At 34.7% G+C, this 25772-nt stretch overlaps 1 protein-coding gene across 1 annotated transcript in view; it reads right to left on the bottom strand.

Annotated features, from left to right (window-relative positions):
- The window catches only part of LOC125065713 (sodium-independent sulfate anion transporter-like), a 61384-nt gene that overhangs the window by 7611 nt on the left and 28001 nt on the right, over positions 1–25772 (bottom strand). Inside the window, exons 8-10 of the mRNA XM_047673489.1 lie at positions 24598–24738; positions 14236–14381; positions 5243–5485 (exon numbers count right to left, since the gene is read on the bottom strand). Coding sequence (XP_047529445.1) covers positions 5243–5485; positions 14236–14381; positions 24598–24738 — 530 coding nt within the window. The remainder of the gene's footprint in view (positions 1–5242; positions 5486–14235; positions 14382–24597; positions 24739–25772) is intronic.

Below are 25772 nucleotides of genomic sequence, written 5' to 3'. Positions count from 1 at the left end.
GAGGAACACTTAAGCCTTTAATGAGGTTATCATCATCGCAGATACAAATATACCTATTTCTTTTTTGCCACATTTAAAAACCGAACTCGTAAGCGGTTATAATAGCATCACAGCTCTTAAAATTATAAAAAAGTCACTCGAAACGTTTCGCTATCCTATTTCAGTTGATGATGATATAAACTAAACTCGTTAAAATTTATTATATGCTTGCGCTTCGCAACGAGTGATAGAATGCACGTTATAAAAGGGACTTTGAATATAAAAAAACAACTATTGTTTATAGTTACAGGATGAAATTATTATCAGAAATTCCTAATGGAACGTAGGCAGCATTAAGGAAAAATGTATCAAAATTCATCTTTCAACTGGAAGCTTGTATGGACGTTCATAATTTTTGATAATTAGATATATGGGATTCGATGTTCAGACTTCTTCAGTAAAGGAAAGTCGTTTTTTGAAAATTCATCATCTAAAAGGTTAAAAGATTCTACGAAATCTCTTAGAAATGTTATAAATATGGAAAATTTACCAGGGTATTATTTGTGAGTAAAATACAGTTATTACAGCGTTTTTTAATCATGTAAAAGGGTGCGATTGAGGACGAAAGTTTTGTATAGAAGTTCTCCATAGTTATTTGAAGAAAAAAAATCTAATACCTAATATATATATATGGATGATGGATGGATATTTTTACACCATAATAACCATAATTATCATAGTTATTAGAAGACAGTGAGCTCTGCCTGGACTCTATAGGCTTTTTGATTGTGAGACTACGTTTCTGAATTAGGTAAGCAACAACTCTGTAGTCATTATGATCTTGGAATATAATGACATACTTTGATATCCAACGAAACTGTTACTTGTCTTATGAAATTGCCACTCTATAATATGGAAAATCTCTTTCTTAGTTCGGACTGATATTTTTATAATACCCCAAATGTAGTAGGTTTTAGTATATATGAATCCTAAGAGGCACGATCACCGAATCGATATACCCATCAAAACCACGTCGCAGAAGCACCGGCGTTGCGAGTAACCAACGAATTCCCACATTAAAAAATAAACCGCCGATCATAGAATAAATAAATAAATAAAAATTCTTGGTGCTTTGAAAAAGCTTTGGACAAGCTCGTTTGGGTAGGTACCACCCGCCCATTCGATATTCTATCGCCAAACAGCAGTACTCAGTATTGTTGTGTTAAGGTTTGAAGGGTGAGTAAGCCAGGGTAGGCACAAGGTACATAACATCTTAGTTCCCAAGGTTGGTGGCGCATGTAAGGAATGGTTAATATTTCTTACAGCACCATTGTCTATGGGCGATGGTGAGCACTTACCATTAGGTGGCCCATTTGCTTGTCAAAATAATAATAGGTCTATCTTATTTTAAACACGTCGTCGTCTATTTTTAACAATATTAGTAGACAAAAGGTGTTATTTACATACCCAATTTACAGACAATAGCGAGTATAAAGTAAGAGACACAGTAAGGACATCGCTTTTTGTGTACATCCTGTTTTTACTTACTGGGAAGATACTTCATATGCTTTTTGGAAATTCGTACATAAAATTAATAACGAAGATAAATTTTGAAAATATGAACAAATGAGTGTATAGTAATTATAAATACAAGCTCCTGACATTGACCGTTGACCGTTGACGAAACATATAATGTACCCAAATTTGCGGTGCGGCAGCGCTACGATCCATACAGATCAAACTTTAGTCTGGCGACTGTGCTTCTTGTGCGCCGAACACGAACACTAATACGTATCGTTACTCAATTGTATATAATACATCATTAAATGATAGCGCGATTCAGAAAATCACACTACAAAATGTTATCGTTAAAAATATGTATAAATTTTATACATACAATAAGCATGTATGCACCTTTGTAAAAAATAACGAGTTTCATAAAAACACATGGTTTTACAGCAGAAAGGACCACAAAAGCCTCTATCGGTATTTACCGACACGGGTAAAAAAACTTTTATAACGGATATTACATTTCACCGCTCCTACTATTCTTTATTCATATTTTTAATTTTGCTGCATACTCTCATTTTAAAGCATTATAATATTTTATATAAAGAGCAGCTTCACTACATATGTTTACAATTATGTTAGAAGAAATATGTTTTCACATACTTTCATGGCGTATTACATGGATACATGTAATGAATTATAATATCGTAATGTATATTGAAAGTGCAGCATTGTGTTACATATCTATGTATATTTAAAAAAAACAACAAGAAAATGAACACAATTCGTTCTTCGCTTCTCTTTTTTTTTAAAAGATAGGACAACAGAAAATATTTTGCTTTTAGATATTTAATATTTTCGTTTATAGGAGCCAATTACATAATCAAAAATAACTATTTTTATCCATACGTCACAAACATGACGGCTGTTCTTCAGACGTTTTTTTTATTGTATGTGCCCTTACATCGCGCCAAATAAGATGTTATGTCTCTGTTGCTTACTTACCCTTTAAATCGGATCGCAATAATGTTAAGTGTTCTTGCTTGGCGGTAGAATATATAAAGTGGATGATTATGATCCAGGCGGAAACGCAAAAAACCCAACTACCAAGTCACACGTGGACTTTAGGCATGATAAAACATACGTTATGAATGTCTTGGATGTGACTCAATGTCAGACGGTAATTTTATCGTCGTATTATTACCGAGCAATTTGCGTAATTTAAATAGTATCAATTCGTCACGTAGAATATGATTTATTGTTCTTGTTATGGAGACGTTCTGAGGTGTCATTTCCACCAATATAAAGATGATGATGATGTTCTCTTGACTCTATTCGGTGATACTATAGTGTTCAATTGGTAGTAAACATTCAATATATTATACTCATATTTTGGTGGGAAAGCAATCACTCCGATACAATCAGAGAAAATTCAAGTGCTAAAATGCTGAGAACTTATTGTCAGAAAACTAAATATCTTTTGAGTTCCGACCTGGTGTGTAAGTCCGAGACCACTAGACCAATTGAGTCATGTAAATCTATATAATGTATTCAAATAATAATTATACATACAACTATAAAGTTTAAGATACAATACAAAATTTTAAAAGGATTGGATTCAAAAGTCTGTAAAGTGATAATAATTCTATCAAGAAGATATCAAACACGCATCCATTGAAATGCAGCAGCCAGTTGCAAATCGAATTTAAACCTGTTGTGCCAAGAATAATGTTCACTAACAACTACTATTTCATTATAGTGTCGGAATTTCTCTTGTTATTATAAACTAATACTAAATTTTAGATTAGAATAAGTTTCCAGAACGCATACAATGCCTTGCGGTCTACAAACGGTAGTGAGTGAAACAATCGTCGTTTCTAATTGCAATTTGTTACTTTGTCATTAATCAATACTTTGTTTGATAGTTTCAAATTCTGATTTATTATTATTATAAGAATTTCTCTTAGTATTCAAACATGAAAATAATGAAGTTATAGTAAATTCAGATTTAAAACGGCTCATCTGACGGTGAAATGTCAACTTCGCCCAAAATTAATGTATATAATATATACATACATTGGACTGTAAAAAAATCATTTCCTACTATACACGTAGTGGTAGAAGTTTGTACAAACCTTTCGAGCTAGGTAACACCCCAGATATATTCCGCCACCAAACATAAATATTTAGTATTGTTGTGTTCAAGGGTGATTAAGTCAATTAACTATAGTACACAAGGTTCAAAATATCTTAGCTTCCAACGTTGGTGGCGCATTGGCGATATATGGAATGGTTAATATTTAAAAAAACAAAAATGGACGCTGAATGTAATATATTAACCATGTTATATCTGCATTTAAATATTAAAAAAAACTTTCTTTTTAATATAAAAGCAGTAATATTTGTTGTTAACTAATTAATTAAGATATTGTAACTACACTTTATTGTAATTTTTCTATTATAGGTATAACAGTCCAGTTTCCACTAACTATTAGCCACTAGAATTACAGTCGCAGCGTTTTCAATAACTATAATTCTAATATATCAAAGAAACCTTTTAGCCGGAGAGTCGAAGTAGTAGAGTAATCGATTCTGTCGAGAGCACTGCAATGCATCACCGATGTGTTCAAAGACTTTGTGACTCTTACCGACTGTGCCATATATCTAACAATTCGATATCATTCGGTTTCCTTAATACACATTTAAAATCTTAAAATTAAACATCTGCACAGAAATCTGTAATTAAATTGTTTCTTTTTTATTCGAGCACCACACTAAAACTTCTAAACTGATTTTGATCAAACTCTAATAGATGGCTCCATGGCCAAAGGTAGACGGAAGGCTTAAGGAATAACTCTTATTTTTACAACCAATTGTATGATAAAATACAATTGCAATGACAATGGCTACTTTGATACCAGAAGCCAGTTTAGTATAGATCATTTTAATTGGTTGTCCGGACGTATAAGTAAAAATGTATACTTCCATAAATATACAAATACTACAAAACTTGTCAATAAATAAATTATTATAATAATGTTACAAAAAGAAAATTTTTGTATATATTTTTTTCAAACTACGTGGAAACTTATGTCTCGATTAATATGAAACGTTAACATAATATGTTATAGTTTTCATTACGGACATGGACATTATGGCTACATTGTGTTTTATTAGAAAGTCTAATATTTTTTTTTGTCCCGACCCGGGATAAAAAACCAGTGTCTCATAACTTGCAGCCGTACAAGATAGCCAGTAAAACAAAACAAGAAAATAATAATAATAATAAATAGTTGAAGAGTTTATCAATAAAAATATAATTATCCGAGTATTGGCCGTGCGAACCCTGCGATAAGCTCTGCGGTTTATACTGATTTATTTGTCTATAGTATTAATATAGTTTTAAGTAAATAGCACACAAAGTTATCTCACTACCAATGAATTCATAATACATTTTTTCAGATAAAAACAATACCTGAAGCATGTTATAAATTAAATATAACATAAAATTATGATTTGGGAGTTACTAAAATTTAGTTTGACATTGTGATTACTCAAAAATATTTTTTTAAGCCTATTACCCTGTCAAAAAAATGTCCTGTGAATAATTTAAATAATAGGCAATAGCAGTATTTCCTGGGTATTCCATTCAATATTAATTGTTCTATCAATTTAAACGGATGTCTTACAGAAGGTGTTCTCCGAAATGTAATAGAATTTTTTCAGCCATAGGAAAAATTATGGTTCAACATACCTGTAAAAAAGTATAGTCCAATCTGCAAATCGCATCACAATGTACCACGAGTACATTCGATCCAGCTCTGTGTTCCGATGCACCATTCGTTACAACCCCATTCGGTATCACAGTGAGATCACTTAATGTTGGTAAATGATTATTGTGTTTTAACGACACAATTTTAGATCGAAGTCTTTCAGCGCTCGCGAAGTGTAATCCACCGATGGGTTGTATTGAATAGTGTGGAGGATAATTACTTTCCTGTGAACAAATGGTAAGTGTCATTTTTTTTTTTGCAATTCATATGTTAGCCTGCTAATTCGCCACCTGAAGGTAAGTGGCCTCGTAACAAAAATTAACCACCTTACATAGCCAATGCTTCACCGACGTTTGGAACTAAGATATTATGTCCCTTATGCCTGAAGTTACTGACTCAGTCACCCTTAATACCAGGACACAACACTACTAAGTATTGCTGTTTGACGATAGAAAATATGATGAGTGTAGTATCTACCTAGACGATATTTCACAAAGCCCTACCACCAACTGGTATAGCAATTTAACAAACTGTAAATGTCCTACAGATGTGCTAAGGTCTGCTGTCTGATGCTCGGGCTGGTGAATACATATGTCGAATATTTTCATCCGATATTCGGTTTCCTTGCGATGTTTTCCTTCATCACCGAGCACGATAAAATATATAGAATTAAATACAAGAATAAGCAATGGCGCTTGCTTGGATTTAATTTTCGTTTTTTTTTTTTTTTTTTTTTTTTTATGTCATAAGGTGGCAAACGAGCAGGAGGCTCACCTGATGGAAAGTGACTACCACCGCCCATGGACATCTGCAACACCGGGGGGCTTGCAGGTGCGTTGCCGGCCTTTCAGGAAAGAGTACGCTCTTTTCTTGAAGGTTCCCAAGTCGTATCGGTTCGGAAAAACCGCCGGCGAAAGCTGGTTCCACAGAGTGGTTGTGCGAGGCAGAAAATGTCTTAAAAATCGCGCTGTTGTGGATTTTCGGACATCTAGGTGGTGCGGGTGATATTTGGAATTTTGACGAGATGTCCGAAGGTGAAATTCAGCAGCCGGGATTAATTCGAACAATTCCTCGGAACATTCCCCGTGATAAATTCTGTAGAAGATGCAGAGCGATCCAACATCTCTACGCAAAGCCAAAGGATCAAGCAGATCGGAAAGGGCTTGATCGTCGATAATTCGAGCCGCTCTACGTTGGATACGGTCAAATGGAAGGAGCTGGTACTGGGGAGCACCCGCCCAGAGGTGAGAGCAGTATTCCATGTGAGGCCGAATTTGCGCCTTGTATAGTCTTAGACGATGGGCCGACGTGAAATACTGTCTTGCCTTGCTGAGCACACCAAGCTTTTTTGATGCCAATTTGGCTTTGCCTTCCAATTGACCGCGGAACTGAACGAGACTCGAAACATCAACGCCAAGTATTCCGATACTAGCTGTAGCGGCTAACGGAATGTTCTCGAATCGTGGAGATACGACAAATGGTGTTTTTTTAGCAGTTAACGCGCAAACTTGCGTCTTTTTGGGGTTGAAGTGAACTAGGTTTAGCCGACCCCAGTTCGAGACTTTGTTTAACGAAGACTCGATTTCAGATACAAGTTTGTTCCGGTTTTCTTCGACGTTTTCCCGAGAAATATTAGCACGGCCGGTGTATGAGGTGTCTACGGTGCTGTCGTCTGCATAGCAATGAATGTTACTGATTTGCAACAAGTCATTGATATGCAGAAGAAACAGAGTGGGTGATAGAACGCAGCTGTTGCTGTTTGACGATAGAAAATATGATGAGTGTAGTATCTACCTAGACGATATTTCACAAAGCCCTACCACCAACTGGTATAGCAATTTAACAAACTGTAAATGTCCTACAGATGTGCTAAGGTCTGCTGTCTGATGCTCGGGCTGGTGAATACATATGTCGAATATTTTCATCCGATATTCGGTTTCCTTGCGATGTTTTCCTTCATCACCGAGCACGATAAAATATATAGAATTAAATACAAGAATAAGCAATGGCGCTTGCTTGGATTTAATTTTCGTTTTTTTTTTTTTTTTTTTTTTTTTATGTCATAAGGTGGCAAACGAGCAGGAGGCTCACCTGATGGAAAGTGACTACCACCGCCCATGGACATCTGCAACACCGGGGGGCTTGCAGGTGCGTTGCCGGCCTTTCAGGAAAGAGTACGCTCTTTTCTTGAAGGTTCCCAAGTCGTATCGGTTCGGAAAAACCGCCGGCGAAAGCTGGTTCCACAGAGTGGTTGTGCGAGGCAGAAAATGTCTTAAAAATCGCGCTGTTGTGGATTTTCGGACATCTAGGTGGTGCGGGTGATATTTGGAATTTTGACGAGATGTCCGAAGGTGAAATTCAGCAGCCGGGATTAATTCGAACAATTCCTCGGAACATTCCCCGTGATAAATTCTGTAGAAGATGCAGAGCGATCCAACATCTCTACGCAAAGCCAAAGGATCAAGCAGATCGGAAAGGGCTTGATCGTCGATAATTCGAGCCGCTCTACGTTGGATACGGTCAAATGGAAGGAGCTGGTACTGGGGAGCACCCGCCCAGAGGTGAGAGCAGTATTCCATGTGAGGCCGAATTTGCGCCTTGTATAGTCTTAGACGATGGGCCGACGTGAAATACTGTCTTGCCTTGCTGAGCACACCAAGCTTTTTTGATGCCAATTTGGCTTTGCCTTCCAATTGACCGCGGAACTGAACGAGACTCGAAACATCAACGCCAAGTATTCCGATACTAGCTGTAGCGGCTAACGGAATGTTCTCGAATCGTGGAGATACGACAAATGGTGTTTTTTTAGCAGTTAACGCGCAAACTTGCGTCTTTTTGGGGTTGAAGTGAACTAGGTTTAGCCGACCCCAGTTCGAGACTTTGTTTAACGAAGACTCGATTTCAGATACAAGTTTGTTCCGGTTTTCTTCGACGTTTTCCCGAGAAATATTAGCACGGCCGGTGTATGAGGTGTCTACGGTGCTGTCGTCTGCATAGCAATGAATGTTACTGATTTGCAACAAGTCATTGATATGCAGAAGAAACAGAGTGGGTGATAGAACGCAGCCTTGTGGAACACCAGCATTGACGAATTTTAAGTCAGAGCATGCACCGTCGACAACGACCTTGATGCTCCGATCTGCCAAAAAACTGGTAATCCAATTGCATAATTTTCCGGGAAGCCCATAGGAAGGAAGCTTCGAAAGAAGCGCTTTGTGCCACACGCGATCGAAGGCCTTCGCTATGTCCAGACTGGCTGCTAATGCCTCCCCTTTGCTCTCAACTGCTTCCGCCCATCTATGAGTAAGGTAAACTAGAAGATCACCGGCTGAGCGACCCCGACGGAAACCGTACTGGCGGTCGCTAATCAGCTGGTACTCCTCTAGGTACCGCAGGAGCTGGCAGTTTATAATGGACTCCATTACCTTGGAGAACAAGGAGGTGATGGCTATAGGCCTATAATTGGACGGGTCTGAGCGGTTGCCCTTTTTAGGGATCGGATGCACCAAAGCAGTCTTCCAGGAGTTCGGGACGACGCCGAATGCATAGGATTGCCGGAAAAGACGCGTTAAGACCGGCGCCAACTCGGGAGCACAAGTCCGTAGCACGATTGGAGGGATGCCATCGGGTCCACTCGACTTATGAATATCCAAGGAAAGAAGTGCTTTACGAACAGCACTTTGCCGGAATTTAACCTCCGGCATCGTGGTATCACACCGCGGGATTGTTGGTGGTGACTTTCCTCGGTCATCCAGAGTCGAGTTCGCTGCGAAGAGAGAGCCTAAAAGATCAGCCTTCTCCTTCGCTGTATGGGCCAATGACTCACCGTTCTTGTGCAGAGATGGTAAGGAAGGCTGACAGAAATTCCCTAAGACAGCCTTGGCGAGAGACCAGAACGCACGTGTTCCTGAAGGGAGGCGCACCAGTCTCTCGCCAATTCTGCCAATGTACTCCGTCTTCGCCTTAGCAATCACGTTTTTGAAGGACCTAGAGGCAGAGTTATATTCCTTTCTGATTGCGCTGGTATTTACATCACGAGACGCTGATGTGTTAGCCCAGTCTTGGTAGCGTTCCCATTTTCTGCGTGAAGCCGTTTTGCAGAAACGACCAAACCGGGGCTGGGACTTGCCACCGATGGGGACCGCAGAATACGGAATGAATAGTTCCATACCCTGAAGTACCACATCGGCAACAGAGTCAGCAACAACACTCGGATCATCCGGCGAGAAACAAACCTGCCCCCATGGGTAGGATGCAAAGAAGGACCGCATCCCATCCCAATCTGCTGACCTGTAGTGCCACACTCGGCGGCAGCCCACGAAACGAGGTCGTGAGTAACGCGCAACCGGCACTGTACTTCGGACGAGACAGTGGTCCGACGAGCCCAGAGGGGGTTCGACGATAACCTGGTAGCCATCCGGATGGGAAGTCAGCAGAAGGTCCAACAGGGAAGGTGTATGATCCTCCACGTCTGGTATTCGCGTTGGCGAGGGGACTAGTTGTGTCAAATCATATGCTAAAGCGAAGTCGAGAACAGATCTACCCGCATGATCGGTAGTGCGCGATCCAAGCCATTCGGCATGGTGGGCATTAAAATCGCCAAGAATAACGATCTCTGCGGATGGGATCTGCTGCAGTACGGAATCTGTAGCCATTTGGACGTGCTCAACCAGTCGGTCGGTTTCGGCATTACCGCTATGGGACCTATAAAGGCAAGCGTAGATTCGCGGATGGTCGTCACAATCTACACGCAGCCAGATAATTGATAGGTCCTGTCCTTCAAGGCTGCCGAGGCGTAGAGAGCAGATATCATCTCTGACGTAAACGCACACCCCAGCTCGTGGTACAAAGGAATGTTCCAATTTATACCCGGGGTAGGAAAGAAAAGTCGTATCGGCAGGAGAAGATATCTGAGTCTCGGTAAGAAAGAGCAAGGCCGGCTTCGCCGTCTCAAGGTGAAAGTGGACGGCGTTCAAGTTCGAGTTGAGTCCCCTTATGTTGCAGAAGTCCACAGTGAGGGTGGTAGGGGTTGCCTTATGATGCCTGCTCCGCTTGCCCCGAACAGTGGCGAGCGCAAAATTGCCCCCCCCAGAATTCGGAGGGCAGCCTGGGCATCCCTGCTCAGGTGGTGTATGTCCTGAGCATGGATGCCCAGAGAGGGATTCTCCACCGCAGTCGCTGATGGTACCCTCCTGGGGTAATGTAACCAAATTCTGCACAACCATCATGTTTAAGGGGGGGGGGGGGGGGGGGTATCGGGCCTCCGGGACTCTCACATACCAGACGAAACGCGGTAACATAGCTACCACTTCACGCCGATTTTAAGTGAGAGAGTGGTACTTCCCCGGGCGTGCCGGCCCATTCGGCTGCAACCCGAAGGTATGCAGTGTGGCACTACCACTTAAGTTTGGAATTCACTTGTTTTTAAGACATATCTGCTCTTTTAGATTTATAAGAGTTAAGTTAAGCAGAAGCTATTAACACATACAAGACTTATATTAATCGAATGTGTCGGTTCATTAAAAATATTCTAACAAATGCATCTATCAAGTACAAATGTTACATGAAAAATTATTTTTAAAGTCCATTTAAAGGTTATTTATATTTTTATAAATTTAAGATTTAAATGACTAACGCAGAAAAAAATATATAAGCTTAATTTTCAAGTAATGGAAACCCTGAACAATAAAATCTTAATTAACATATAATTTTCGTTAATTATTAACTTAAACATAATTCGTTTGTATCTAAAAATTACAAAACGTAATTAGAAACTTTACGCTTAAAAGGTTATTTGAATTATTATTTAATTAAATTTGCAAACGATACACTTACGTACATTGTTATTCGATATTGGATAGGAAGGTTAGAGCCCTCTACTTACCATACTGTTAATATAGCCATATAAAAAACATTTCAACAAAAACCTAGAAGACTATCTGTATCTGCGGCTTTATCCGCGCAAAATCTATAAAACTTCATAGCACACATTCCTTCTTACCAAATTTTATACATTCGAGGAGTGAATTAAAAAAAAAGTTAATCCGTACCACATTTCATGAAAAATGGTTTAGAGAGTATCTTGAGTATTCATAATATTAGTATGGATTTATTTTATGGCATAGGTTGGCGGACGAGCATATGGGCCACCTGATGGTAAGTGATCACCACCGCACATAGACAATGGCGCTGTAAGAATTATTAACCATTCCTTACATCGCCAATGCGCCACCATCCTTAGGAACTAAGATGTTATGTCCCTTGTGCCTGTAGTTACACAGGCTCACTCACCATTCAAACCGGAACACACCAATACTGAGTACTGTTATTGCGGTAGAATATCTGTTGAGTAAGTGGTACCTACCCAGACGGCTTGCACAAAGCCCTCAAGTATCAGACGTATACAATAAATTTTCGTCATTTTTCTATACTCCACTACTCATACATTAGCTGGGTAGCATCCAAATTATTTTACATGGTTTATATTAAAGCTACACTCCTTACTTTTCATTGACTCCGGATACTATTGAGTTTAAATCTGAATTTAGATCTAACAAGTGGTATCGATACTAACAAATGGCTGACTACTGCAGTTAGTATACTACAAGTATATCTACGAATAAGTCTGACAAATGACGCTACAAGTAAACCCATCGATACCTACTCAATCAACTAATATCATTTAGTTCACATAACACATACATTACAGTAATAATATATAATTTACAGCATGCAATTAATATAATACCAATTTAATTACAAATATGGATTGGTAAATATAATTTTGGCATTAAGCTCTACTTATATTGCTAATACACTTCGTTAGAGCTATAATTTGTGCAGTAGGCTTTAAGTAATTATTTGTAGTATATTAATTTTAAGTTAAATTGTTGTTATCAAGTCTAAATAAATAAACTGTATCACCATGCTTGTCTAAACAGCAATTAGAAATTTTCTAGTAAGTAACAATTATTAACTTTTTACAATAGAAATATAATGAAAAACTTTCTAGAATTTTCTTTAGGGACATAAACTGTGGTAATCTTAACTACTAACCCGAAAATAATATATCTGAAATGATAAATTTTGTTTAATTTATGATTTTCTTTTATATCAAGCTCGGTGGTTGATATAACCTGCTATTTTGGTACAAATATATATATATATATATATATATACATGAAATGGTGAAAATCTGCCTATTTATAATAACATGGTAGAGTGGCAAGTCTCAAATATTTTCTTTATAAGAGAAAATTGGTATTAGCCTAACAGCCAATATTTCCAAGCTTTTAACAAAGTATGGCATCCATGTTGCTCTAAGCGTCCTTATTAGAAAAGTAAACATTTGTCGTGTTTATTTAGAATTTAGATGAATATGAAATGCTATGTTTTCTTACTTCAAACACAAGGCAACGTTTACTTCGCGCTTCAATTCATCGTTTAAATAAATAAAGCACTGTTAAAGTAATAACGTCTAATTTAGAGTTTTACAAACAACGATAGTGAAACTTTGTGCAATTTTATTTCACTTTTACGTTTAAAATATTAGCTGCCGAAGAGTTTTTTAACTATTGTAAGCCATTTAAAATATTGTAATGGTAAAGATGTCACCTGAAGATGCTTATCTCTATCTTACCATTGTGTAAAGTAAAAACGTTGTAAATAACGACACCGTATTTTATAAGGATAACAACAACAACAATTTTAAAAAAAAAATAACTAATAAATGAGAAGGCGAATTTTTATGTTCCCTATGTGTTTGTTTTTTTTTTTTTGTATAGAGTAAATGATATGGTAATAAATTGAACTTAGGAACGAAAACGAAGGACTACAGTATAAGCTGAAATCATACATTCATACAAATTAAGTTCATATGGGGAACCAGTAGCAAGAAAATCCATAATGTTCTGTGAATAATTGCTAATTAAGTTTTAGATAAAACGTAAATCAAAGTGATTCTGAAGAAAAAAAAACTTCATTTAATCTAGCAATGTCTGACGAGTCAAAGATTTTTTTCTTATTCGGGCAACATTTCGTCCAATCAAATACGGCTTGGTAATTACGTTGGCTATTGAAGAAACTTTTAGTCACTACTCTGAATGATGCAGTGACAAATTGATAGTTACATAGCTTTGAAGGCAACTCGCGGGAAAGATTAAAAATTCGTATAAATATTAAATCGCCTAAGATTAACATAGTACTAAAAATAAGTATTTATATTGTGTAAGAAATAAAAATTGTATGTTAAAACAAGTTAAAACGAAACATGAATAACAAAAAATTAAAAATGATTAAATTCGATGGAAATTTATTTGAACTCATAAGGTAAGGTAGCGCCAATTTTTATGTATCTACACCACTTACAAAACAAAAATGTAATTTACTTTAAAAACTTTACCAGCAATAACTAAAAATACATCAAAACTGGTTGTTAGTTATTTACGTAGTTCACAGTAAAGGTCAGAATTAACGAACAGAAATACTGTTTTCAAATAAAAAATAATTACTGTGTATAATACTGAAAAAAAGTAGTTGCTCAAATTAACTTTCAGATTCAGTTAGAGTAACTTTTTTGTAGGATAATTAATTTACTATACTGATTTTTTAGTATCATAATATAAAATACTTCTAGAAATCTTAATCTTAATTTATTACATGTTTTACTGGTGTATTTGCAAGCTTGTCTAACCAGACCTGGTACCACTTACTTCCCACCGGTAATTTTAGTGCCAGAGCGTACTTCAAAATGTAAAGGTTAGTAGATATCTTAGAGTTCATAAGCGGCGCGTTGACAATATAAAGAATTACTTATATATCTGATTAAGCAAATGGACTTTGCGCTTCATAGGCTGCCCCTCATTGATAGTAATAAGGATAAGTGTGGGTTAGTTAAATAAAGCAAAAATATAATAAAAGCATTAAAAAAGTAAAAGAGTTTGTAGTGATGCAGTTTTATAAACGTAATACGTACATCCACATATTTTATATCCAGCCTCGGTCGAGACTGATAGTACAGTAGCAGCAAGACGTCTATGGCGACACCACAGCCCAGACCCAGCTCAACTCCCAGCGCGAGGCAAGAAACAAATGTGCCCAACAACGGGATTAGGTCGAGTCCTGTTTAACATAATATATAATTTATTCGTTAATTGAACTTTGCTTTTTGATGCTGCATGGTTAAAAAAAACTAACACGGAACTACTTCAGTTAATGGACCACTACATAATATGTAAGGAGTTGTGTCCCTTTATCTATACTAATTATATAAATGTGAAAGTAACTCTGTCTGTCTGTTGTTCTCTCACAGCCAAACCGCTGAACCGACTTTCATGAAATTTGGTATGAACCATGGTTGGACTTCAAGAAATTAACCCTTTTAAACGCGAGCGAAGCCGCGCTTGACAACTAGCAAGCTATAATAGAGTATTAATAAATACAAGCGATCACAAATTTAAAAAAGCAATTTTATAAACTATCCACGAGGGACGTCGCTTCGTTTCTTCATATAAATATTTCGTTAACGCCTTTTTGCCTCGAAAGGACAAAAAAGTCAAAAATATAAATGAATCGCACAAAAATTTACGCGCAATAAATATTATGAACCCACGTCCTTACATACCATGATATCTTTAATAAATATATGTAAGTACAATATAGTAGTAATATTTCTTTAAATATTTCGTCAGTTTGTGTGTATATGGGATGGAAAATTGACTGGAAAATAATTTTTAGTTCCTACTTACAACTTTTATATACATTAGACACATTCTAGTCATTTCTACTAGTAACGTAAGGTATTTATTTATTTTACTCTTTATTGCACACCAAATATACATAGAGATAAAAAAATATATATTCTTTAAAACAAAGTTGGCCAAGCAAAAGGCGGTCTTATGGCTTATAAGCCATTTCTTCCAGACAACCTTTGGGTTAGAGGAATAATGTGTATGGAAGACGGCAATATGGTATTTGGTATTGTATTATTTCGAAATATTTATTTATATTTAGAACATGCATCAAATTCAGCATATTATTGACGGGTTGCCCATGTTCCCTTTTTCAACACTCGTTTCGCACACCGTCCGTGACATCTCTTATGTATAAATATAAAAATTGATGTTGATATATGTAGTTGGAGTACTTGCGGCAGTCATCGGAACTGCACTCGAGAACCACTTAGATTTTGCACTCACTACACAAACATACATATATGTATGTGTATATAGAGCGTAGGTTCATTTAATTATTATCGAATATGGTGAATCGAACGTATTAGTATATAAGTAGATTAGTGTTATAATATACTACTTATTTATAAAAATAAAATGCATTTAAAAAAAAGTATTTTCCATGGTAATTATTAAATGGAATTAATTTCCATTACACTATAAAATATCGATTACGCAATTGATCATTCTATATAGTAAACGATATAGTTATTATTCTCGTTTGTAGTCTGTATTAACTCTTTTGTGTATAAAGTGCATTCTTAATTCGAATGACAAATGAAAGTGTTAAGATACTTTGCGATATTTTATAGAATGCGATATACTTTTGTGTGTAGTTGTGATACACGTTATTTTAAAATGTCGAATAAATTTTGACAAACCTATCATTCTTTATTCTATGATCTTAGGTTTAACACGATAACGCAGACACATCGATTTATCCGCAAATAGCAAACTAACAGTACCTATGTAAAAATAACGTCTTACGCAGCCGAAAAGGTTTCGTATTAGACCGAAAATCGTATTGAATTCAGGAAAAGCTTACAAAGGGCTATGATTGGGCTCCATCGAACCCGGCGACGTACAAAACTGTTTGATGCAAACCGACGCTCGCTCAATGAAGTTATCTCCTCAAATCAGCGAGTAAATAGACTTTGTTCTTTACGTTGTGTCGTCGCCGTCGTCCGTAATTTGAATCTTCAGACATTTTAAGGTCGTTGAAGCGCCTAATTCTGTAACGAATTTTCTCTTATCCTAAATCCCTATGCCCTTATCAGTTTACTATGTTTAAATGAAGTGCCTTGAAGTTAAATATACTCTAATTCTGAGCAGTGTTTCCCACACTATATATTACTGTATATATTGAATTTCAATGTTTTAATTACTATAATCGGATGGTGGACTTAAATGTTCTACTTGCTTGGCAAAGACCAAAGCTCCGGTTAATGGGAAGATTTCTAGAATTTTCCAACTTTCTACAGATCGTCACGTAGTTGATCCGTATGCTCTATTCACTAGAAATTAAAAGGTGACTAACCTATAAAACGGCGACATTTTTGACTATATCATTTAAATACAGTAGCGTTTTTAGGTTAGAGAGTAATGTAGTATTCAATAAAAAGTTCAACTCTTTCATTGCTTATAAATATATCGATCCAATGAATGTTATTTATAATAAATATATTTTGGCTTAGGTTTAAGCCGAATTTATTTAGACACCCACGGTTGGATACACGATAATTATATTTTACTTTGTTGAAAGTGAGAGCCGAGATGATGGCCCAGTGATTAGAACGCGTGCATCTTAACCGATGATTTCGGGTTCAAACCCAGGCAGGCACCACTGAATTTTCAAGTTCTTGATTTGTGTTTATAATTCATCTCGTGCTCGGCGGTAAAAGAAAACATCGTGAGGAAACCTGCATGTGTCTAATTTCAACGAAATTCTGCCACATGTGTATTCCACCAACCCGCATTAGAGCAGCGTGGTGGAATATGCTCCAAAACCTTCTCCTCAAGGGAGAGAAGGCCTTAGCCCAGCAGTGGGAAATTTTCAGGCTGCTAATGTATGTTGAAATTACATTATTATATTATATTTACGGCGTATATGATGATATTATAGCTGATATTCCAATATGATTTAATTTAATCCGATTCCATAATTGAGAATTGAATAATAATGATATTAGTAATATTACACGAAAGTCGCCTGTGTTATAAATCAGGCGACGTTAGGTGAAACGATTAAAGAGAGTACTAGGGGTCCATAATAATGAATTATTTATTTGAGGCTTGAAATACGGATGTGCCGTGCGTTCGTCGAACGGAAGGGGTGAGACAATATCCGAAGCGCGTAAGGGAATTTACCAGAGAGCCGTAAATGACAGTTTAATTCTTTATTGTTTCGTTCGCTATGATTTATGCCGAAGCTAACGACTTTCTTTTGTTTTTTTGGCTATGGTTCTTGATTTATATTTTTGGTTATAATAAGTTTAAAATATTTTTTTTGATTTATGTTACGTCTTGAGCTTAATAGAATAGTCTGAATTATTATTTGTTTAAACAGTTGAGAAGCGCCTATGTATTTAGATTTAATAGTAACATTTTTTTTCTTTACATGATAAAATAATAGGAAAAATAAATGTCAGTGCAATTTGTTTGTTACGCAGTATGTATTTTTTTCTTTTATAGCAAAGGTAGGCGGACACTGCGCTTTGACTGGGAACTAAGAAGTTAAGTCCCTTGTGCCTATAGTTAAACAGGGCAACTCACCCTTCAAACTAGAAAACAACAATCTGCTTGGCGGTAGAATTTGCGATGAATGGGTATTACCTACTCAGGCGGGCTTGCACAAAGCCCTACCACCAAGTAAATCCTGATCAAAATGAAAAATTGATTATATTGAGAGTGTTCTCAGTAAATATAATAATACCATTTACGATTTTCAATGTATAGGTTATTATATGGAAAAATTAAGTGGCGCCTGCAATAGGTGAGTGATGTATTCAGTACTGACCGATCTCTTTGATTGATACTGAGAGCATATTGCTAACCTGTATCTTATTCTCGCGCACATAGAGTTCCGTATTAACGTAAAACCATAAAAATTTTTGGGAGCCCCCTTAGTATTTATTATATTATGTTTTTTTTTTAGTATTTCTTGAGAGAGCGGGATCAGAAATACATGATTTTAGTTCACGTATTTTCATATCGTATTTCAACTGTCTATCACGGTTCGCAAGATGCAGCCTGGTGACGGACGGACAGCGAAGTCTTAGTAATATTTATAACGGAAAAATAGTGCAGACACTGTATGTATTGCATGTAATTAATTTTCAGAAATATCTGAAAATTAATTTACAACATGTCTATACATGTACTGAGCAATTAGAATGATATTAAAATGTTTTTCATTTCAAGACAATTAACGATTTTATTTATTCATAATTAAAAACCTTTCGGTTTTTATTTTTTCATTTTATAAGGAATTTAATTTGATATCGATTTTACTAATAATAATATATATAATATCCACGAATTTTCTTATTTGTCAATAAACTAAAAATATATATCTGAGCAAATACGAAAAAAATCTTAGTACCTTTATAATTAGATAGATAACGACGGAAACAGTAAACAAAAGAAAAATGTTAAAAAAACGCTTTAAACACAGATAATTTAATCAAAGGCTTAGAAAAAAAATAATGAAATGTTTTTATTTAGATACACCAAGAGCCCATTTAATACGAATATTACACGCCAAACATTTACAAAGTCTGAAAAGAATCTTCGTAACATATATTGGATATGCGACATCACGATTCACAGGGATTAGATAGGATCCGGTGTAATCAAATGAGACGTCAAGATGACAATCTTAGAGAATTTCAGCACAAAATTACCTGCTTACTTATGTATATAGTCAAATTAAAGTCTGCTACAAGAGTGGCTTATTGGTTTCAATTCAATTTTCACTATAAATATGTTGATAATATTAAATATAGACCTGTGCGTTTGATCGAATTTGAATATTAATTATATTTTATATATTCATAGATTTGTATACAGGATAAAAAAATGCTAATTTCGGTACAATCTACATTCGAGCGAGCATTTAATAAGCATACTTGAATAAAGAAAGTTTTGATATGATTTATACCAGTTTGAAAAATCGATAATTATTTAAAAAATATATTATTTATTATTATTATTATTTAAAAGCCCCCGCAAATTAAAACAACAATTAAATATATATATTTCGAGTACATTCGAAAAAATGATTAATCTAATGGCAACCTCTAACTATTAAATGTGAAGAATTAACCACTTCTTACAAAGTCTATAAGCCATCAACCCACAGGACATCCCAAACAACCCACAGGACAAATAATCTAAAGTCTAATCATAATATAAGTGTAAAGCATAATCAATTATTTGAAACGAACTATGAAGTGACGTTTAGTTTAATCAACAATAGCCATTTCTATGCCTGACTTCAATCATTTAATCGTTCAGCTTAGATTATAATTTATTCGAATATTTATCGCTATCCATTTTAACTTATCATAATGTTATTGTTAAATGTTATGATAAGCTACAGTCGGAGCTATTAAATTAACTTAAACAAATAAAAAATATTTAAATGTTTGCCTTTAAAACATTTGCCTATAAAACCATTAAATGAGCCTAAATTTTATAGGCTGAATATATTTGAATATCGTCCTATTACCTACTCCTGACCGACTGCTTCATTGGTCTAATGGATAATATATAGATATAAAGCTCACGAGGTTCTGGGTTCAAGCCTCAACCAAATCAAGTTGATTAAAATTCTCAGTAACCGCCCGGAGTCTCGAACTTGTAAGTGTGTACAATCCCGTATCTCGAAAAGCACCTAAAGCTTGCTTCTGCATAAGTCCTGCCCCTGGGCTCTATTCGGTCGTGTTGGATTTGCCATCCCATCGGGCAATGAGGCTCAGAGATTAGAGAGAGCGCCTGTGTTTACACACTCACTTGTGCAATACAATAATATGTCCCGAGTTGGCTAATCGTGACCGAAATTAGTTAAGACAACATCATCAACTGATTTCAGCTATGGTGATGATTTTATCACACACACGCACACATGTGTGTTTTCTATTTCTTTACTCAAATATTTCTATGAGTCTTCAACTTGACACGATAAACGAATATACGTATTTAATTCATTATATATGTATATTTTTTGTTACCCCCTTGTTATTAACCTTGTATTGTTCGCAAAGACTCATCCAACATAAATTCAGAACAATCGATGCAGTAATTAAATAGAGTGCTATACCAATGTAAGGGAATTTCGAGAACGCTCGAAACTTTTAAACTCACGGTGAGATATGGAACCTCAAAAGTTCTTCGCCTGAGGCTATACAATCTATGTTACTTCATAAACATTTAATATAAACAAATTTTATTTACCGACTCCATTTATTAGAAACAATTGGCAATTATCTTTTGTGTTTAATACGCCTACTTTGTGATTCTGACAATATTTAATTAAGAAAAAAGAAAATAATAAACGTATTACGACCCTTAAATGAGAAATCGTAACATAATACATGTACTAACGCCATATCACACGTCGTACTTATGTATATACACTTATATGGCAAATGTCATCTGATAGTGAATGGTCACCACCTACTACTGACATTGGACACTGAAAGAAATTAAAACTATTACAATTACCAGTGCACAGGAACACAGCAATATAATATTAATGTTTGGTAGCTATAATAATTGAATCGATGGCACGAGTACCTACACAGACGACCGTTTACCACGTCAGGATTAAAAAAAAACTATACTTATACATATGTTAAAATTTTATGGTTTGACGCTTTTACGATGGATATAAAAAAAAAGATTATTAGACGAACCGTAATTACGACCTCAAGAATATTCACATTAAATTCCCAATTTCATAAGGATCATTAGCTAGATTTATAATATTAAGCAATAGATATTAACTTAGTCCTAAGTAATAATTTATATTCTTCCCTTTTTGTGGGCGTTGATTTACGATTTCAAGACTTTTTAATTACTTATTTTTAAGCCTTTAAGTCAAACGTTGTACTAAGAAGAACGTTATTTAATTATAAGAGATTTAATTTAGATAGAGATTCAAGACGGGAAAAGGTGTCGACTTTATTGATTACCATGACGAAGCTAAAGAAAGTAACGCAATTAAACCTTTTTATTGGTGTGATACTTTAATTTATAATTGTTGACATAATTTATGTTACTAGATGCGTAAATGTCAATTGATAGTTTAGTCTATTTACCATCAGGTAACTGATCAGGTTGATTTAAAAGTTTTGTATCAGAACTTACTAACTAAATAAAAATAAGTACTAAAAGACTGAAAATTTATTTAAAAAAAAATACATAAATCTAAAAGTTAATATAAACATTATATATACATATGTCATTTGTGAATAGTTTATTTGGATAAATATTTATAACTCAATGAAATTTAAAGAAACTATTTTGTATTTTTAACATAAATTATGCATAAACGAACCCAAAAGATCCCAAAAGAAATCTTCAATTATTTCAAAGTTAAAATTACGGATTACATTGCTTGTAGCTAAAATCAACAGCGTATACAGTTTAAGTCCCGAGAAGAGGTTTTCTTTTGCTTTTTCAATGTAAAATTTCAAATAAGCCGCTGTTAGGGCGCATATAGACGTTATATACGGGTACATTAAAGGATTCGCTTGCTGCGGAAGTCAACCTCGACAAACTCTAATAGAGTCATACAACCAAAGTAATCGTCCCCTTCCTGTAGACGACACCACACGAAGCCTTATTGTTACATTATCGTCTTCATTAAAAAATATTAATTCATTGTTGATAATGCGCTCGAATAATTAAAAAAATATGGAATGCTTCGTATGATTTCTCATATTTAAATAAAAAAAAATATAATTTACGAGAATTTAACTGAATCATGGATTTTTGTTAAAACAATTGATAACAAATAATATTTAAATCATTACCATCATATTATATATTATATAACTAAATATGCACCGTTTAAATGGCAGATTTTCCGTTAGAGAGCAAATATTCTTTACTAGCGACCCATCTCAGTTTCCCGCGAGTGAAAATTATTAATAAAGTAAAAAAAATACCATAATACTAGCCTATAATTTATACCCTATAGCACTGGAAAATAAAGAAGCTTTCTACAAGTGAATATATTTTTATTATTTTTTAATATTAATCATTACTTCAAGAGATAACCCCCTATACAAACAAATAAAAATTACCTCTATATAATATTAGTATAGATCCAACTCGGCCCTGACAAGCACTTTTAAAAAAAATTAAAGTAAGTAAGTAGTAAGAAATTTACCAACAGTTCAATAAACTAACTAACTAGTGATTGAGCATAGAGTACCTGACTAGGTAGTAGTAGGTAGACTAGTGTGACTACATTTGCTTATAAATTATATTTATTAATTGATTGAAATTCAATGTAGCCAGCCCATATATATGTATGTAATGAATAAACACCGAGAGAAACAGCGCTTGAGCGCGTTTTTTCGTTGCGTGTGTTTCTATTCACTATACGAGTTTCATGTTAAGCCTCCGGGAGTGTATTCACAATGACAGGCGTCACGCAGACGCGATGCAGGATGAATCTTCACCCTCCCTTTATATGGTATTATTTTTACGGAACCATGATGCTGGGAATATGGACGCATTTGAGATACGTAATTAAGGGATCCCGATTATATTCCGTTGTTTTTCTTTGATTTACTCGAAATTAATCGATTTAAAGTATACTTATTTTTGGTTTATCTTTCTATTTTTCGAAATTTAAACAATTTGTCATTTATTAAATTAAAATATAATCTAGTATTAAATTTTTCCTCTATTATACTATATTCTGTTACATTTAATTACAGGTACTATCTTTTGTTATGATCCATAAGTATTAATGCTCAAATTTTTCATTATTATGCTTTATAATGCCTGGCTTCGTTGTTTCGACTTGATTTTGATTTTCAGCGACGATTATAATAAATAACTTCAAGACGATGAATTATTATTAGTCTTTAATATAATGGAGGCAATTTTTTTGTATATATGATAAACTTAAGATTTTGTAACAGTTTTTGCATTACAATCTGAAATCAACAGTCTGGGTTCGTTTTGGGTTCAGTTTGGCATTACCCTTTAATTTATACAAAACATACCTAATGATAAATGCAACGAAATCTTTTGCATTCCATATTCAAAATAATATTTATAAGGCCCAAATAACATTGTAATTTAAATTTTGTACAAATTCACTGACAGACTTTTATCGACTGAATTTTAAATAGCTTCAGGCATGTATAATATTTGAAAGCAAATATTATACTTAGTTAACCAATTAACTAGTCGCAGGAGCTGACAGTCCATAATAATAATAATTATATATAAAATGAAATCATCACCAAAACTAAGAACATTCGTTATCATGTTTACTTTTAATCAAGATGTTAATAATAATAATAGCAGAAAATGGGACGATCGACAGAAATGCAAACAATATGCAAGGAAATAAGAGAGTGCTAATTGAAAAAAAATAATGATAGCAGTAATTTAACATAACTATATTAAATCAGGCGAACTATTATCATGGAAACATTATAGGCCGGAGCCACAGCGTAAAATGCTAAAGTGAGAAAACGCAAATATTCGTCTCCAAATCCAAATTTTACACTTGTTCCGGTTGCAGTTATATCACTTGGAACTTGAAATCAAAGGGAGAAAACATTTCTAAAAATATGTATGTTTGTTCTTACTGCCTCCACTGGTGACGTTATTTTCGCCTAGAGACTTAGAATCGCTATCTAACGGAGAAATGCTGCTGGTATTGTTGCGTCCAAACCACGTTGTCATAATTGTAACAGTGGTTTTTTTAATTTGGATTTGTATGAGTAATTTGAATATTCAATGTAAATATTTTTTTAGCAAAAAACGTAAGGTTTTGGTTTTAAACGTTTTTATGGTTTAAAGCTATTGATGACTAAATATTTTTTTTATATAATAAAGGCCTCCGGGTTAATAATTTTTGAGAAAATACCAATAATCCAATATTATGGCAAGGAACTAATCCACCAGCAAAAACTTACCCAAAGAGGGTTGATATCAGACTCTATAATTGTCTTCCATATCCTTTATCTTGCATGCTATACTAAGCATAGGTAGGCAAAATATTATAGGTGCACCTATTGCAAGATATGAGAAAGCGAAATAATATTTAAAATTTATTATTCTTTATACAAGTAGCCTGATACAAGCCATTTCCTAGAACTGGCAAAAAAAACTAATTTGTTACTTATTCAATAGTATATTATTATTTATATATGTAATATTTTTTGAAACAAAAAAATAGAGGGAAATTAAAACAGACTTAAGCTTGTCATAAAACAAATAATCAACTACGATTTACAAGTTACCAATATTCACATTCAAAATTCATATATAAAATTGAATCCTACAAACCACCCTACATTAAACAAATAAATTTATTTTCAACATTACAATTCATTTAAATATAAGTTACTCACGGTTACTTTGCCATAATCTCTTAAGTATGGCGATGTCTACCATGTGCAGTACGGCGCACATGATAACGGCAGACAGCGCCGCGCGAGGGATGAAGTAGAAGTAAGGCGTCAGCAAGCCCAGCGTCAGGAGTACTATGATACCTATTGATGTAAATGTATTTATTTAGTTTATCGAAGGAAAACGAGTGAAGTGTCACAACTGCAGATTTAGCAGTTTTCAATAACCTAGGATGGCAGGGCAAATGGGCCAACTTAAGTTACTCAAAACCCATATTGGCACCGTGAGTAATTTTAATCATTCCTTACTTCGCCAATGCACCACCAACTTTGAAAACTAAAATGTTCACTCACCCTTCGAATACAATAGTACCAAGTATTGCTTGACGGAATATATTATGATGAATGGTTGGTACATACTTAGACGGACTTGCACAAAGCCCTTTTACCAAATAATTCAACAACTAATACAATTATCAACATAAATATTACGCAGCTGATGTGCTGCCTACCATAAAAATTTAATCGTTGATAGAATTCTACCTAGATATAACATCTTAGTTTCCAAGGTTGGTGGTGCATTGGCGATGTAAGGAATGATTAAAATTTCTCACGACGAATAGGTGATAATCCACTCAAACGAGTCTACGCTACTCCTGTTGCCTGATAAGTAACTGTATATATCTTCATTTAGTATTTAGTAACTTATAACTATTATGATAGGGACTATATATATTCTCTTAAGTTTAAAATTGCAAATATTGTGTAAACTATGACGCATTAACTGAGATCATATCACTAAGTTATTCTGTATCACCGTGGCAGCACGTGCAATATTATCGTTGCTTTTTTGGACTTCATTAAAAATTGAGGCAAACGAAAAATGTTCATTTTTATTATTTTATTCCTTACCTATTAAAAATGAAAAATACAAGTGTTAGTTTTAAATATATTTTTTAAACGAATTTATAACAATTACCCAGTTCTTCGTGATAAAATGTAGTTAAAATAACACTGTTATCTGATATGTAACTAGAAACATAAACTGAGTAATTTAATTTCTCTCGGTAACCGACGTTTTAATGTAGTTCCTAAACTTTTAGATAACAGAGCTGTAGATTTAGAACTTGATGCGAGTAACGGAGTGTACTTTAAAGGAGTATATCAAAAATTTTGAA

Source organism: Vanessa atalanta, chromosome 8, assembly GCF_905147765.1.
Source record: "Vanessa atalanta chromosome 8, ilVanAtal1.2, whole genome shotgun sequence".
Taxonomy (NCBI): Eukaryota; Metazoa; Arthropoda; class Insecta; order Lepidoptera; family Nymphalidae; genus Vanessa; species Vanessa atalanta.
This window is presented reverse-complemented; position numbering and strand designations above follow the sequence as displayed.